This window comes from Zootoca vivipara, chromosome 2, assembly GCF_965207765.1.
Source record: "Zootoca vivipara chromosome 2, rZooViv2.hap1.1, whole genome shotgun sequence".
NCBI classification, from domain to species: Eukaryota; Metazoa; Chordata; class Lepidosauria; order Squamata; family Lacertidae; genus Zootoca; species Zootoca vivipara.
The window spans coordinates 81,700,841-81,717,326 of NC_142584.1; the positions used below are offsets into that span (position 1 = coordinate 81,700,841).

The 16,486-nt window shown below is 43.1% G+C and overlaps 1 protein-coding gene across 1 annotated transcript; it reads left to right on the plus strand.

The window, feature by feature from the left end:
- The first annotated feature begins 690 nt into the window (after window positions 1-690).
- RPN1 (ribophorin I) lies at window positions 691-16,093 on the plus strand. The gene is made up of 10 exons (XM_035106439.3): window positions 691-2,582; window positions 5,761-5,825; window positions 7,910-8,216; window positions 9,231-9,440; window positions 10,664-10,856; window positions 11,498-11,597; window positions 12,052-12,190; window positions 12,469-12,588; window positions 13,418-13,663; window positions 15,197-16,093. Exons 1-10 carry the CDS (start codon window positions 2,280-2,282, stop codon window positions 15,377-15,379), a joined length of 1,866 nt encoding a protein of 621 aa, XP_034962330.1. The 5' UTR covers window positions 691-2,279; the 3' UTR covers window positions 15,380-16,093.
- Window positions 16,094-16,486: the final 393 nt, after the last annotated feature.

Consider the following 16,486-nt stretch of genomic DNA (forward strand, 5'->3'; position numbering starts at 1 on the left):
AACCCTTATTTATCACAAAGTGCCCAGAGTTGTTGAGCTTTTTTGGGGGAGCTGCTGACCAAAGTTTTGGAAGTTTTTTTGGGGTGTGTGCAAAGGTTGCTTTACATTTTTTTGGGGGGTGCCCCAAAGCTGCTGCACTTTTTTTGGTGGGGAGAGAACAGAAATAAATGACGAATAATACCTTCGCTGGAACTAGCACGCAGCACCGACATAGTCTGCTAAAGCGCCAAAAAAACCAGCACAGAATGGGTTAAAAATGAACGCTGTTACACCCAATCATCGTCTGCCAAAGCGCCAGAAAAAACAGCACAGAAAGGGTTAAAAAACCAATCTCTGGCTACCAGGATCCGGGTTTTAACAGCAGAGACAAGCTGTAGCGTGAGGAGGAGCCGGAGAACAAATGGGGGGGGGGGACAACAACAGTGGGCCAATGGGGCACATGCCAGCAGTGAGGGCTCTGCGTGTCACGTCTGACACGCGTGTCATAGGTCTGCCATCACTGGGCTATACAATAAGATTGATTGATTGACTAGGGCATGGAAGTTTTTGATGCAGCTTTTGTTCTTCAGCTTTGAAGCAAGTTATCGAACAAATGTTGCCAGAACTCTTCTATGCACTCATTTCAAAAAGATTTCAAAAGTTTGGAAAGCAGGCCTATAAATGGAGAATAAGAGATTTTAGCTTGATAACAACAATCCTTCATTTATTACTCCTGGAATCAAGCCACCAACACCCTGGTTCCATGTAGTTACTTTGAAGCAACTTATTGGATTCAGTGCTGCTTTCTCCAAATATATGTGTGCCCACGGACTTGCTGGACCAACCCAAATCCAGCTATTAATGGGACTGCTCAAAATAGTTTTTAGAACAAACTAGTGATCTAGTATTCACTTTGCTGCTACACATTTTTGCATCCTACTGATACATAAGTATGAGCTATGCATACTTAGAAGCAGATATCTGTGAGTTCAAAGGGATTTACTCCCAAGTGAGTGTGCACTTCTAGGTTGTTGTTTTGTTTGTTTGGAGGCTGCCTGGTACACAGATGCTGTACAACTTCAAAATTACCTATATGAGAAAGTTATATAGAAATGTTTATCTAGTCCAACCCCCTGAAAAGCAGTAATCTTAACTGCTTAAAAACTAAAGCATCCATGACAGATCCAACTTCTATTTAATAACCTCCAAGGAGAGTACCATTTTCTGAGAGAATTTGTTCTACCGTTGAACAGCTTTTACTGTCAGAGATTTCTTCCTGAAGACATGCTTAGGCTCAAAGCAGAGCTGGTACACTTAGCCTTGGAGGGCAAAGCTGGTCAGGGTTCTCTGCCAAGGACCAGCTGCATTTTTGTTTGAATTGATAAGTTTATTCTAACAAGACTCCCACCCTGGGCCTCAGATAAGCTCTGCCCTGACCTAGCTCAAAGTCTTCCATACTCCCTTATTATGCATGGGATGTGGAATAAGCAGAGCTTTTTCTCTCAGCACTAGAATCACTGTTAGTATGAACTTCTGCTATTATCATTGTGCATGGTATTTTCTTAATAAACCAACTATATAGAATTGTAACATATTACACAGAAATATACCCACGATACAGTGGTTATTAGAATTAATCAAAATCCCATACAAATGGTATGCAAACATTGAAGTACCGTACTAGAAAAAAGCAATTCCTAGTCTTATATCTAGAGGTAGCCCTGTTATTCTGTTGGCAGTCGCCTGGCACCTGAAAAATCAATAAAGTGGATTGTAGCCCATGAAGGCTTATACCTTACAACTTTTTAAATAATTGATTAGCCACTCAACCTAATTTCCGTTTTCTATAAAACTGTTCTGTGTTTTTCCATAAAAAACCTGAACACACTCTCTCTCTCTTTCACACACACACACACACGTAACTTATTATTGCTTTTCTCACACTAATCACATTGGCCGTTTTGTCCTCTGCTTCTTTAACTTGAGACTTCATAAGTTGAAAAAGCAGCTTCCTTCTCCAAGAGTAGTTTTTACGCTACTGCCTATTTTTTTTTTTTAAAAAAAAAATATTCGAACATCTGACACTGCTGCAATCTGACGCATTTCGGCAGCGTTCAGCCTGACGTTTTCTTTTCTTTTGCATCTGATTAGGCTCTCCCCCGCCCTCAGTCACGTGACGGGGGAGGTTCCCCTCACTCCCTCTCCATCGCCCGCGCTGCCATCTTGGAGCGCCGACGGCCTCTGGGCGCCGCCATCTTGTCTTTCTCTCGGCGTGGAGGGCGCCATCTTGTGCCCGCCTGATGAATGAACCTTGCCGCGAGGGAGGGGAGTCTATCCGGTTCGCTCGGCTGCTCAGTCTCTCGGCGTGGCCAGCCATGGAGAGCGTCTCCCTCCTCCTCCTCCTCTGCTTGGGGGGCGCCCTGGCTGCCCCGGAGCTGGTCAACGAAGAAGTGAAGAGGACCGTGGACCTCGGCACTCACCTGGCCAAAGTGACGGCCGAGCTGAGCCTGGCCAACCCCGCGGGGGGCTCCGGGTCCGCCGCCTCCTTCCTGCTGGCTCTGGACCCGGGCCTGGAGAGCCACCTGGCCTACCTGGGGGTGCAGGTGAGCGAGCCACTGGCGGGACGCGCAGCCTCCGCGGCCTCCCGCTTCCGAAGCCCTTCCCGTCGCCTCCGCCGCCGCGCCTCATCTCGCTCGCCCTCCGGCCTCTCGTAGAGACGGCGCCCTCGGCCAGCCCTGGCGCCTTCCCGCTCGCGCTTCTCCTTTTCCTTCCGCGCGCGGGGCAAATGTTTCTAGGAGTTGCGCTTCTGCCTTTCTTTCGCCTTCCTTCGCCGCGCCCAGTCTTCGAAAATCATCTTCACCCCTCCAGCCCTCTTTGCCTTCGCCTCTTTGTTTTTCCTGGGCATCTGCCCCCATTCCCTGCCGCTTTTCATTCCCTAATACGTTCGCTTATTGGTACCGAACTATCGGTATTTGAGCGGAAATCATTTCCAAAGCATCCCCTCCCCTCGCCCCAACACCGCTTTACCACTGCATTTCAGGGGTTTGTCTTTCTTAACTGTACTGGCTGTCGTGTGTTTGGCTCCTTTTCCCGTATAGTTAGCAGGGGTGGAGGCTAAACTGCAGATTTGGGGTGGCTAGCCCTTCCTCCGTAGAGGAGGCCGTGCTGCAGAGATATATGGGCCACGAAGAAAACCGTATCAATTTTTTGTCGACCCGAAATAACAGTCTGGGATCTTCTGATCTGGGAATGCAGTGTTAGCAGAAAATGTGGTCCATATTGGTGTGGGGGGTGGAAATAGATGTCTTTCCTAAAGTTACACGTAAGCTGCCCTTTGGGGGTTTGCCAGCTTTTCGATCCAGATAACGTCCTGGAAAGCGTCGTCACTTTGCAGAGTGTGCTCACCACATACTTGTTTTATTCTCTTCCTGGCTGCTGACTCCCTTCAGAGCTGCTGCTGTAGTAAATGGCCTGGCATATACTGACACGTAAGCGTAAGTGCTGCAATCGGAGAGCAACCAGTGGCAACCTAGAGGGAAGGAGGCGTGGATCTCAAGGCATGTCTATAAAACCGCATAACGCATGCGATTGCAAGGCCTGTGGCTAGCTGAACAGCAGGCTGCTGGCATGAGAACATTTAAGTGGCTTATTATTATTCATTGCTGCCTGTGTTTCCTGCCTGCCTGCAATAATTGGGGGTGTTTGTAAATGTGAGCTTAGGAGAAAGCCTTTCTAGAAGGTGTGTTTTAGCTGCTTCTATCTGTGTCGCAACATGTTAGTGAAAAAGATTAGTTGAAGCTCTGTCCTGAACCACGAATGGCTACAGATATCAGAGTGGAGTGCACTCTGTTATTAGAAAGTGAGCAGTCACAGCTATTTGGGAAGGACTGTAGCTTGATGGTAGAGCATCTGATTTGAATACAGAAAGTCCTGTGTTCTAGGAGAAAGCCCAGTATGAAATCCGGAGAGTGGCTTCCCGTCAGTGAGCTGGTTGGACCAGTGGCCTGACTTGCTAAAAGGTAGCTTTCTTGGTTTCCATTTGCTGCAGAGAATTCATTCTGCAAGGCAACTTGATTTTAAGGAACGTAATAGCAGCTAGAAAGTTTATTTTGCCTTTGGAAGAAAGGGTTGTAAGTAAGTACAGTAAAGGTAGGTGACGGCAGTAAGGGTAGAGGACTGAGTCTTTGGCATTGTATCTGATGGCCAAAAGTGAGCTTATTGGAACCTAGGCCCTACTCCCTATGCAATCACAGTTTCTATAGGGGTCTTCCCCAATCTGGTGCCCTTCAGCTGGTTCCCAGTCAACCTGGGTGGTAGTGTCAAAAACAATGGGAGGACACCAGGTTAGGCAAAGCTACACCCATGTATGATTTCTCATGTTATTTACAGTCCCATTCTAAACATGTTTCTCAGAAGTCAGTCCTTTTGAGTTTAATGGAACTTGCTTCCTTGTAACTATATGCATAGGATAACTGCCGTTGTCGTTTTTATTTTGCCATTTTGCAAAATGGGAATACTTGCTGGCCTATCAGTCAGTGGATAATGCTGAAGTATGGATAGGCATTGCACTCTCATACATGAATTTATTGATAGTCCTTGGACAAGCTATTATTTTCTGGTTGCAGTATCTGGTGGTTTTGATCCATCTTAGAGTTACAGTGCCTGTGAAGCCCTTTATGGATTAAAAATGGAACTACGGTAAATTATTTTGACCTGCGGGTAGATGTACATATATATTTGGGTCTGAAGATATGAATCATTAGTAAAATAAATCTACATCATAGCCATGCCTTTACTTTCTTGTGAACCCCTTTCCAAGAACCTGAAAGCATCACATGTATCTTTTTAAAATTTTGGTCAGTTTACTCTCAAATGAAGAATAAAAGTGCTGTCAGGTGCATCGTCTGTCCTTGTAACTTTGGGGAGGCTGTTGGGAAAAGTAAAATCAGGACTATTTTCAACAAATCATGTCATCCAACACTTGTCTGTCTAGTTGTGGCTATTCAGTGAGTTCTCACAAAAGACTTCTGGTAGCAGTACAGTAAGTCTTTGATCAGAACTTGCATCCCACAATCACTACTGTATGTCTCTTGTTCTGAAGCTAACACAGTAACAGGATTCCAGAACTTGCCTACCTGCTTGCTAGTAGTGTGTGTACTCCCTGTCCAGGAGGGCAGAAGAAAAATGTGCTTTATCTCCGTTGTTTTGGCTTTTGCAGAAAGCACCAGTAGTGCCTCACTGTTGCTTTAGAATCACAGAAGCCAAATTCAGAAGGAAAGAATTTGCCTCTTCAAACTCACCACAGAGAAAAGGGAGGAATGCTTTCTCTTAGTTTGAAATTTCCAGGAGACAGCAGCACGTTGTTGCTTGCTCCTTCTGCAGGATCCCTTCAGAAGAGCAAACACCCCTACATTCTCCAGGTTCTTCAAAATGCCGCAGGACTCTAGGAAGGAAGGGGTGAATGACAGCTACAGACAATGGGCTTGGCTAGTAATCCAAGCCAGCATTTACGTGTTCTTGTATAAGAGTCTCAATGGTTTAACAGACCTCTGTGTACTTTGCTTTTAGATAATGCTGCAGGGTTTGTGGAGTTAGCCAACAACTTGTTAATGATTGGATGGCTAATTATTGGTGTGTGGGTCAAATTGAAATGTGTCTTTGTTGACTTGCAGTCCCCTGGGAGTAGAAATTGCCAGTAGCACTTGTGATGAATTCAGCTATCTCAGATGGAAACTGTAAATGCTAACAATGACCAGACTTGAATTGAATCTTTTGTTATAGGTGAAAGGTGAGGAAGAAGAAGAGAGTACTCTTGAGTTGAAGGAGACAAAGGTAAAAGGTAAAAGGTGAGTTTTGCCAAGGGAAACTATATCATATCCAGGTTTGCCACAAAACATACACTGAAGAATTTGCGCCCAGTCTTGTTGAATGTATCTGTATGACACATATACTTAGCACATTCAGACTTTATATTTTTGTAATTTCCCAAGTGTTTCTTAAACAATAAATATTGTACTAGGTCAGAGACGTTTGCTTGCAGCCCTGTAGAATCATAGAAAATCTAAGACTTCAGATACTATTTTAATAGTCGCTTTCCTTTTGATTATTGGATTAAAAAAATTAAGAAAAATAAATCTAATCTGACAATTCTGATGACATGCAGTTATCACTTGAAATTGTGAGGCATAGTAATTCACAGAGTTGCATTTTGATTTGCTTGCTTCTTAGAAGCCTAAACCTGTCTATTGGAAACAGAAAATTAGCATTATCATTATTTACCCGTCCTTAACCCTAAAGATCCCAGAATGGATTACAACATTACAACAGCATACTAGTAAAACTTACAGTTACAGATATAAGGTGGGTTCTAACAATCTACACCTCAAGTGTCAAAAGCCAGGGCAAAGAGGTGTGTTTACCAGAAGTATAATGAAAGTGCCAGATGCACCTCTGTGGGGAGGGAGTTCACAACTTAGGGGCTGCCACAGAAAATACCCTCTCCTAGGCCACCACCACATGAGCTTTTGAATGCAGAGGAACTACCAAGTGTGCCGGCTCTGGCAATCTTAGCACTTGAGAGGGTGGGGTGGGAAATATAGCCTGCATGTATTGAAGAACTAGGAAGAGCTCTTACAGAGTTGTGAAAAGAATGCTGTTGAAAGAAAGAGAGAGAGAGAGAGAGAGAGAGAGAGAAAGAAAGAAAGGATGTCTTTGAATATGTTGCAAAGGAATGTGCTGGTCCTGATAGATGAGCTTTTTAGCCTTGTACTGTCTCTCCTGTTAAGACTCCAGTTGCTTAGTTACCTGATAAGACCCATGCTATGTAAGGTACTTGGGTATTGTGCATGTGTTAGAAGCTTAGAAACCTTATTAAAAACTTAGGTATTCCTAGGGGTGCTGGAATTCACCCTGGTGACTTCCCCACAATGTTACATTTGACCAATGAAGCTGCCTTAAACTTTCCTTGATGTGCTATAAGGAAGGAGGTGGTCTTTTCGGTATTTGGGGCATGAGTCGTTTAGGGCTTTGAACATTAATGTGATTGCCTTGAATTGGGCCCGGAAATGAACTGGCAACCACAGTGCAGCTGTTTTAGCACAGGAGGTTACGTGAGATCTGAACTAAACTGCAACCAGTAATCTAACTGCTGCATTTTGGACCAATCAAAGTTTCCAAGTCATCTTCAAGGGCAACCCCGTATAGAGCCTTAATCCAGTCTGGAAGTTACCAGTTCATGGAGTGGCCAAGTGACCTGTATCCCCAAGCTGCAAACCTGCTCCTTTCATGGGAGTGCAAGGCAGGCAGCCTCCCCACCTCCCAGGTGTGACAATGGGGCACACAGCACTTCTGTCTTTTCAGGATTCCGCTTCAGTTTTATTAGCTCGCATCCAACCTATCTGTCGTCAGTTGTAACTGACCAGTCTTTAAAAGCTAATGCAATATATATCTTTTGACATTTAAATCAAACCGTTAGCTGTTATAACATTAGTCAGTTGAGATCAGGGTTCTCTGAAGTAGCAAACGTTCTCAAGAGTCCACGTTCTGATTGCTGATAGCAGTGGACCACGTTACTGCCATTTTGATTAAACCCAGGCTAGTATAACTGAGCTAGGAATACAAAGATGGTTTGGGATATCCACAGCATTGCATTTATTATTGCATTTATATTTCATCTTTTATCTTCACAACAACCTTGTGAAATAGATTAGGCTGAGAAACGCAGACTAGTCCAAGATCATCCAGTGAGTGGGGATTTGAACTTTAGTCTACACTCAAATCACTATGTAGCCCAAAACTGCAGCAGGCAAACAAAGGCAGAGATGATATATTCTTCAGTGAAAATCTTTGTTGAGCTTCTTTCCATGCTTATGGGTGTCTGTAAAGCCAGCAGAGCCAGAATGATTTTTCTATCTTTGTTTCTCCTTTACAGTGGCAAATTCTTCACTGTAAAACTGCCATCTCCTTTGGCTCCAGGTGGAAAGATTCGCTTATCTGTTGAAACGGTTTTTACACATGTCCTGCAGCCATACCCAACTCATATCACCCAAGCAGAGAAACAGTTTGTGGTTTTTGAGGGCAATCATTATTTTTACTCTCCGTACCCAACCAAGACCCAAACTACTCGGATTAAACTGGCCTCAAGGAACGTGGAAAGCTACACCAAACTAGGCAACCCTAGTCGGTCAGAGGACATGATTGAATATGGACCCTTCAGGGATGTTCCACCATACAGTGAGGTAAACTCTTAATCCCAGTTAACGTTCCTAGGAGAGAAACTGTTTAAAAGGAATTTGTCATTCATGTAGAATTAAGATACATGCATGTCATTCTGCTGTGTCAAATGATTAATATAAATCCAAAAGCCAGGAATGTAAGGGGCTTAAAAGGAACTAAAGCTGCCTTGTAACAACTCCACCTGTTCATCATGGGTGGACAAAGAATACCACACAGGTGAGTACATGAGGTTATATGCAGGCCAGTGAGTGGACTAGCAAAGAAGAGAGAGATTGCTGTGTTCCTCTGCCTGCCAGCCTTTGACAAAAGACAGTTTTTTGCAGGCCTGCCAAGAGGCTTCTTCTCCTCCCTGGTCAGCACAGAAACATGCTAGTACTTACAAGATTCAGCCAAAGGGCAGCAAGCCTTTAATCTTTCAAAACAGACAAGGCACTTTTTGTATGTGCGCTATTACAGATTTCTAATGGGCTCAGAAAAAGTAATGCAGACACTGTCTATGGACATTGCTCACATTGTTCCACGTGGTTTCTCAGCATAGACACCTTTCAACTGGGATAGCTCAGTAGGCAGAGCATGAGACTCTTAATCTCAGGGTTATGGGTTCGAGCCCCACATTGGGCAAAATATTCTGGCATTGCAGAGGGTTGGATGAGATGACCCTCATGGTCCCTTCCATCACTACAATTCCATTATTCTAAGTGGATATTGGGGGTAGGCAAGGAAATATTGTTTCCTTAATGCCCTACTTAAGAGTGTCTCAGAAGCTTACTGGTGTCAGACTGAATGCTGGACAAGATGGATCCTTGCTACGGTAGATCTAGCCAACATTTCTTAATGAGTACTGTATTGTGCAATATGTCAATCAATACATAGATTGTGTAATACCTCAAAAATGATTGAGAGTCTGATTTGCAAGTAGGTCGTCTTAACAGGCGTTGCTGTAAATGAAATGGCTTTTTCTACAACACAGTCGACGACAGAAAGTCCTCAGTCTCTACTATGATTTTTCTCCTTAGGATAACCTTAAGGTGCACTATGAAAACAATAGTCCGTTCCTGACTATCACTACCATGACACGTGTCATTGAAGTTTCTCACTGGGGCAATATTGCTGTAGAAGAGACTGTTGACTTGAAGCACACAGGAGCTGTGCTCAAAGGACCTTTCTCCAGATATGACTACCAAAGACAGCCGGACAGTGGAATATCCTCTGTGAAGTCTTTCAAGGTCTGCCCTTGCTTATTTCTCTTTGTCTTAAAAGGAGCCTCAGGGGTGTGTGGGTGTGTGTAAGTAAGTAAGTAAGTAAGTAAGTAAGTAAGTAAGTAAGTAAGTAAGTAAACAATTCCTCTTCCCCTTGCCTGCCAGAAAGAACTAGGCTTTGGGGGTAGGGAAGGGGACAGCAAGGAAGCATTGCTACTGATCTGCTTTTGAGGAGATGGTGCCTTACTGGAAACTTCCTTTCTGTCCCTTTTTTGTTGTTGCTTCTTGTTGCTGATATGGAAGTACAGGTTTAGGGCGCAATCCTCACCCTACTTGTCTGGGAACAAGCCCCATTGAAATCAGTAAGACTTAGGTCTGTTTAAATATGGTTAGGATTGCAGCCTTAGGTCGCTTGCCTTCCCCACCATTCTTCTGTTTTGGAACAAAGCTAAAGGAGGCAGTGGGTGAGAAGATTCCCATTCTAACTTTTGGAAGAATTGCTCAGACAGCAATTTAAAACTAAAAGGTATTAAATATTAAAATAATTACAGTGATTGCCTTAGGAAACACAGTAATAAAAAAAGGTACATACAGTGGTACCTCGGGTTACGAACTTAATCCATTCCAGAGGTCTATTCTTAGACCAAAGCATTCTTAACCTGAGGTAAAATAAAAAAATTCCTTCAGTAGCACCTTAAAGACCAACTAAGTTTATATTTTGGTATGAGCTTTCGTGTGCATGCACACTTCTTCAGATAACCTGAGGTGCGTTAACCTGAGGTGCGTTCTTTTCCTAATGAGGCCTCCCACCGCCGCTGTTCAGCTTCCGTTTGTCTTCTGGGCTAAAGTGCACTAATTGGAACACCTACTTTCGGTTTTGTGGAGTCCATTGTCCAAAGTGTTTGTTAACAGGACTATTTGTTGACTGAGATACCGCTGTATTGTACTCTTTAGAAACGTAGGCACTGCATTTAGAACCTGAGGACTTTGAAGGAAAGATCAGGCAAGCATTGGTTGGCGATACTTTAGGGCAGAGGGTTGGACTGCATGACCAGAATCTCTTCCATTGTGATTTTTAAAATTTAGTCTGCTGTATATGATTTGCTTATACTGTGGTTGTAACTACTGTAGGAATGGAGATAACTGTTTGCTTTTTGTGAAAATGCACCCTTAAAAATAGAGCGAATAGCAAGTGCCCCAATTATCGGTACTGGTGAATTTGACATTAAGTGCTTATCTTGCTTTTGCAGACTATCCTTCCTGCTGCTGCTCAAGATGTGTATTACAGAGATGAAATTGGCAACATATCCACCAGTCATCTCCTCATTCTGGATGACTCTGTGGAAATGGAGATCCGCCCTCGCTTCCCCCTGTTTGGTGGTTGGAAGACACATTACATCATTGGTTATAACCTGCCTAGCTATGAATACCTCTTTAATCTTGGTAGGTTTCCTTGTTAGGGTTGTGGCATCTGGAATATAATCTGAGCAACCGGAGTACAAAGCTATTCACTGTCTGCAGCTCTATGCAGAATGGCATATTCGGAATTCCAAAGATTCTTAGTTTTATTATTTGTGCATGTGTACTCAGAAACCAGGTGCTGTACTGTTAAAGTGCATTTCAGTACTTGATTATATGACTTTAGATGATGCAGGCATCGCCTGAAAAATGCCATGCATGGTTAGAAGCCCCTTCAAGGTGTGCTTCCTGTGCCTCTCAGGCACACCTCCCCCCCACTTCCTACTCTCCTGACACCATTCTGTTCCTTTCCCAAAACATGCAAAATGATATACAGTGTGGTCAGTGGGGGATATCCAGCTAAGCTGTACTAAGCTTTGTGTTCTGCACAGCTTATGCTGGGAGCACTGTTAAATGTGATATCACAGTAATAGTGTGGATATTGCCTAACTTTACTGCGAGTAAGCAACATGCAGCTAAAACAAGTTGTAGTGGAGTTTAACGGGGTTTTTTTTTTTTTTAGCTTACCTTTAAACTTGTGACTGTTTTACCCTACAGGGCTTTCATAGCTTGTTTCCTGATGCATAGGAAAAAATCATAGTATCCTCTTGGTTTTTGTTTCCCAGGTGATCAGTATGCCCTGAAGATGAGATTTGTTGACCATGTGTTTGATGAGCAAGTTACAGACTCACTAACTGTAAAGATAATCCTTCCAGAAGGTGCCAAGTAAGTAATAATATGGTTGAGATCAAGGCACTTCGTGTCAGCCAAAAAACACAAGGCCTGCTTATGTATTATTCTGTTTATGGTGAAGCAAGAGCGAGCAGCATTTATGTCCCTGTTGCAATTCCACATGCCCCTGCCCTGTATAATGACAGTGTGTGGAGCATGGTTGACTGCAAGGAACTCGTATGTTTGAGCAGCTGCTTGTGCACGGGGACACCACTCAATCAGGATACCAACACAGCCAGGCATCCCAATTACATGGAGCCCTTGTGTGTGAGTGGCAGCTCGTGTGTACAGCTTTACTTGCAAAGGACCATGCCCAAGCCATAGACATCAGAGGGGAGGGGCTAATCCAGGTCTAATTTCTCCCCCCCCCCAAAAAAAATCCCCAACAACAACCAGGTTAAGTTTTTCCTGGGACAGCTAACAGTATTGTATACACCTCTGTTTGCAGGAATATCCATGTGGATAGTCCATATGACATCAGTCGGGCACCTGATGAACTTCACTACACCTATTTGGACACCTTTGGCCGTCCAGTCATAGTTGCGCACAAGAACAACCTAGTTGAGCAGCACATCCAGGATATTGTGGTAAGCATAAGCCCTTTGCTTAGATAGCATAAATAATGAGAAGTACCGCACTCATCTTTGCAGCCTAGATTGCTCTATAGCAAGTGACATGGCTGCAATAGCAACAGACCACGTTCATAGATCAGTGAAAAGATTGAGCTTCACTCTTGAGTTCTGAGCTGCATCTTAAATGTGCAAGTATCTCATTGTTCTTACGTATAGGTATGTAAGGTGGGTAGCATGTCATCTTGACTAATGGAAGTTTACGCTCTTCTCACTGCTTGCCCTGCTCTTCCTAGGTGCACTATAATTTTAACAAGATCCTGATGCTGCAAGAACCTCTCCTGGTAGTTGGAGCCTTCTACATTCTGTTCTTTACAGTGATCCTCTATGTGAGGCTGGACTTCTCTATCACTAAGGTACTGCAGTAGAGGCACGATGAAACAGGGAGAATGCGGCAGGAGGGTTGGTCTGTTTCCTGTGGGAGAGCCCTTTCCTTGGTATTAAATGCCCTTGCACTGACTGCTGGAGTACTGGATTCGCTGCTGTTTTTATGTGAGGTAGCACTTAGTCTTTTTGTAAAATATGGGTATCTTGGGAGAGCAAGCTATTACCATATCTTTATATCAGTGGTGCTCTGAGATTTAATAGTTTCTTAGCACAGGCAAAGTATACTTGAAATACATTAATTCTTTGAGTCAGTAAATGAGCATGTTGGGTCAGGGCTTACCTTTTTCAAACTGCTAAGATCCAAGTTGGCCAAAATTCTTCATCTATTAATTTTCACGGAATGAAGTAGATTTTTAAAATGGTGTTTTGGTCCATGTTTTAATTAATTTTGATTCAGTCAAGCTGGCTTGCACAGTGGATATCCTTGTTTCATTATCACATACAAGTCTATTTGAAGCAAATGGAACTCCTCAGTGTTTCTTGTTTTTGCCACTTTGCTCCAAACAACTATTTTGGTAAAGTCTGTCTGATAGATTTAGCTAGTGTAGTGAATAAGCATCAGAATTGTGAACTAGGAACTCCTTTGGTTTAGATCTTGCCTTTCCCTTTTGACTCTTTAGATAGACTTTAGGTATGTCAAACTCTCTGCTTCGGTCTTTTATTTGCAAGGTGGAGGTAATGCTGACCGATCTTATAGGGTTGTTGTAAGGACTACCGAGAGAGCACACAAAACACTTTCTGGACACTTAGAATGCACTATATACTGTAATAAGTATTTAAGCCATTGTGCTTTTCTAGGATCCAGCAGCAGAAGCTAGGATGAAAGTTGCCTGCATCACAGAGCAAGTTCTCACCCTGGTGAATAAGAGACTACGTCTGTACCGCCATTTTGATGAAGCTGTGAATAAGTATAAGCAGTCACGGGATATTTCAAACCTAAACAGTGGCAAAAAATCACTGGAGACTGAACATAAGGCCTTAACCAACGAAATAGCTTCATTGCAGTCCAAGCTGAAGACAGAAGGCTCTGACTTGTGTGACAAAGTAAGAATCTGTTGGCTGCCTTAGTGTGTATTGTTACTGTACTGCCCTTATTCTAAATTGCCTATTCTCTTGTCATTCCCAAGGCAGATATTTCCTCACACTTTAAAGAAATTCTTTTTTGTTGCCTTTGTTCTGTGTTTACAGTGTATCATGATGATTCCAGAATAATATCGCTAAAGTTGAGATTTATAGGTTCCTTGATAGTTTTATATCCAAGCATTCCTCCATAAGGAGAGCCTTGGGGGAATTTCCCCCAGTTTTCATTCTGCCATAGCTTTAAATATTGCGATACCTGTATAAAATATCTAAACCAGGACTGTCGACTATCCCAGCATGCTGAGATGTATTGGCCAGGGTCCTCCACCACATTCAGCCCAAGCCCTTCTCTCAGTGAGTAGGCCCTGAAGGTAGCAAGTTTGCCCCGAAATGTTTTAATGCTGTGTGGGGAATACATCAAGCCCCTCTAGCTGCATTAAGCCTCCTGGCTACCACTTACCTAACATGCCTACCGCTTTGAAATGGAATGTTTTTTGTAAGCTGCTGCTCAGCTTTAGTGAGCGAAGCCTAAGGCATCCTGAGTTCCCGATTTTAAGTTGTATTAATCCTTAGGCACAAATGTGGTCCATGTGTCATTCTCTTGGCAGACTGCTTCTACTCTGCTTTGAGCAAAACTTTCACCCACAATAGGAGATCCATTCAGTGCATCTCCCTGGAACTGTTGGTGAATATAGCTGTCTTGAAGATGGTCACTTTTGCCTGGATGTCAATGCATAACTTGCAACTGAAAGGCTGTTAATGCATTCTGGTCATTGATACTTAGCTGCAGTTAGCTGAAAGCTCCCTTGGTAACTGGGAGGAGGGCTGAGTGGAGAGGCTGTGCACACACACTGTAGCTGTTATCTCTACATATTCCTCTGTTGCTGTTTTGCTATAAAATGGAAGGAAGGTTAGAAGGCATTTCATTTCTCAAAAACAAAGTATGAATGAATGTAGCATAACCAAGTGCTCTTACTGCCATGGAACCAGCCCTGACATGTTTGTTGCAGTGAGTGTCCATATTCAGAACCATTAAATGAAAAGTTTAAATGGGTGTAGCTTCTAACATAACATTGTATAGTTTGTCATATACAGTCGTACCTTGGTTTTCGAAGAGCTTAGTTCTTGAGCCCTGCAAAAACCCGGAAGTGACCATTCCTGTTTGCAAACTATTTTTGGAAGCCAAACATCCGGTGGGGTTTCTGCGGCTTCCATGCTTTAGTTTTCAAACTTTTTGAAAGTAGAATGGACTTCCAGAATGGATTCCAAGGTATGACTGTAATGCTTTGGTTTTCAAACGTTTTGAAAGTCGAATGGACTTCCGGAATGGATTCCGTTCGACTTCCAAGGTACGACTGTAATTATTTGCTTAGACCCTGCAAATCTCCTACTTCTAGAGTGACCATAAAAATAAAATGAAAGCACCCTAGTACTGTTGCTTTGTATGGCTATGGTGTTGTCCAGTCACCTAACATTTTGTCCCAAATTTCTTCCAAGGTTAGCGAAATCCAGAAACTTGATAGCCAAGTAAAGGAGCTGGTCCTGAAATCTTCTGTGGAGGCTGAGCGGCTGGTTGTTGGCAAGCTTAAGAAGGATACATACATAGAGAATGAGAAGATGCATTCTAACAAGCGTCAGGAGCTGATCACCAAAATCGACAACATCCTTGATGCGCTATAAGTTAGAAGTAAAAAGTTTGGGAAAGAGCTAAAAGGGGTGGAAGAAGGTTCAATGGGCATACTGAGCCACACCAAGTGGGGAATGGGGGTGGGGGGAGAGGTGTGTCTAGCCTACAAAACTGCAGCAAGGGAAAAGCTTTTGGAAGTCACCTCCAAAATGTGGTGTTAGTCACTTTTAGGACCTGTTTGCGCTGTGATATACCTACTGTTCAGAAGAGGTTTTTATACCACGCCTTGGACTTAACCGAAACCATAGTCCTCAGAGTGTTAGTAGCATGACTTCAAAGTCTGCTGAGCGGCCCCCTAATTTTCAGTAGGGAAGCATGCACACAGGTCCTGTACTGGCACTGAATGTTTCAGTCAGAGAATAAATACAACTGTTTTATTCAAAGGTTTGGTACCAAATCTTTCCTTCTGTCCGCCACCTTTGAATTTATACTTTTTTTATATTTTGGAGATGGGGATACGGATAAGTAACTTGAACAAAGGATTTTTTTAAAAAACCATTTTTCGCACTAAATGAGATTCTTGTCCCTGAACTTTCTGAGCCTCTTTCGAAGTTCAGTGTTGGGGTAGAGTCCAGGGAAAGAGAAGGGAGCGGGTGAGGTTCATTTGCTTAGAAGCCTGTGCTTTTCCTCAGACGGTTTGTTTCTTTAAAAAAAATATTGTAGGGAAGATCAAACTGAAATAAAGATGTATGGATCTTCTGCCTCTATTTTCTTATTATTATTTGAGTGTCCTGTGCCTTTTGGAATCCTGTAATGAGCACCACATTATGTTTGATCATGCTCCAACTTGTGTAAGAATTATGAACCCCTAAGCTGTTAAGAGCTTTTAGAATGATTACTGCAGTCAGTAACAAACTGACTTGCATTAATGCTGGTTGTAGCAATAGTTGGATCTTCCTATGAATGTGTGTGATTTTTAGGTGTTTGACCTGGTCAAAACTCTGTAGAATATTATTCAAGATGTAATGCTGAATCACCTAATAATCAACCAGTGCAAAATAGCAGGGAACTAGCTGTTTCTGATGCAGGATGCTAGCACTTGGAAGTTTCGTAGGCAGAACCTTTTTTGTCAAATTATATGACTCTTTTCCAGAGAGTTT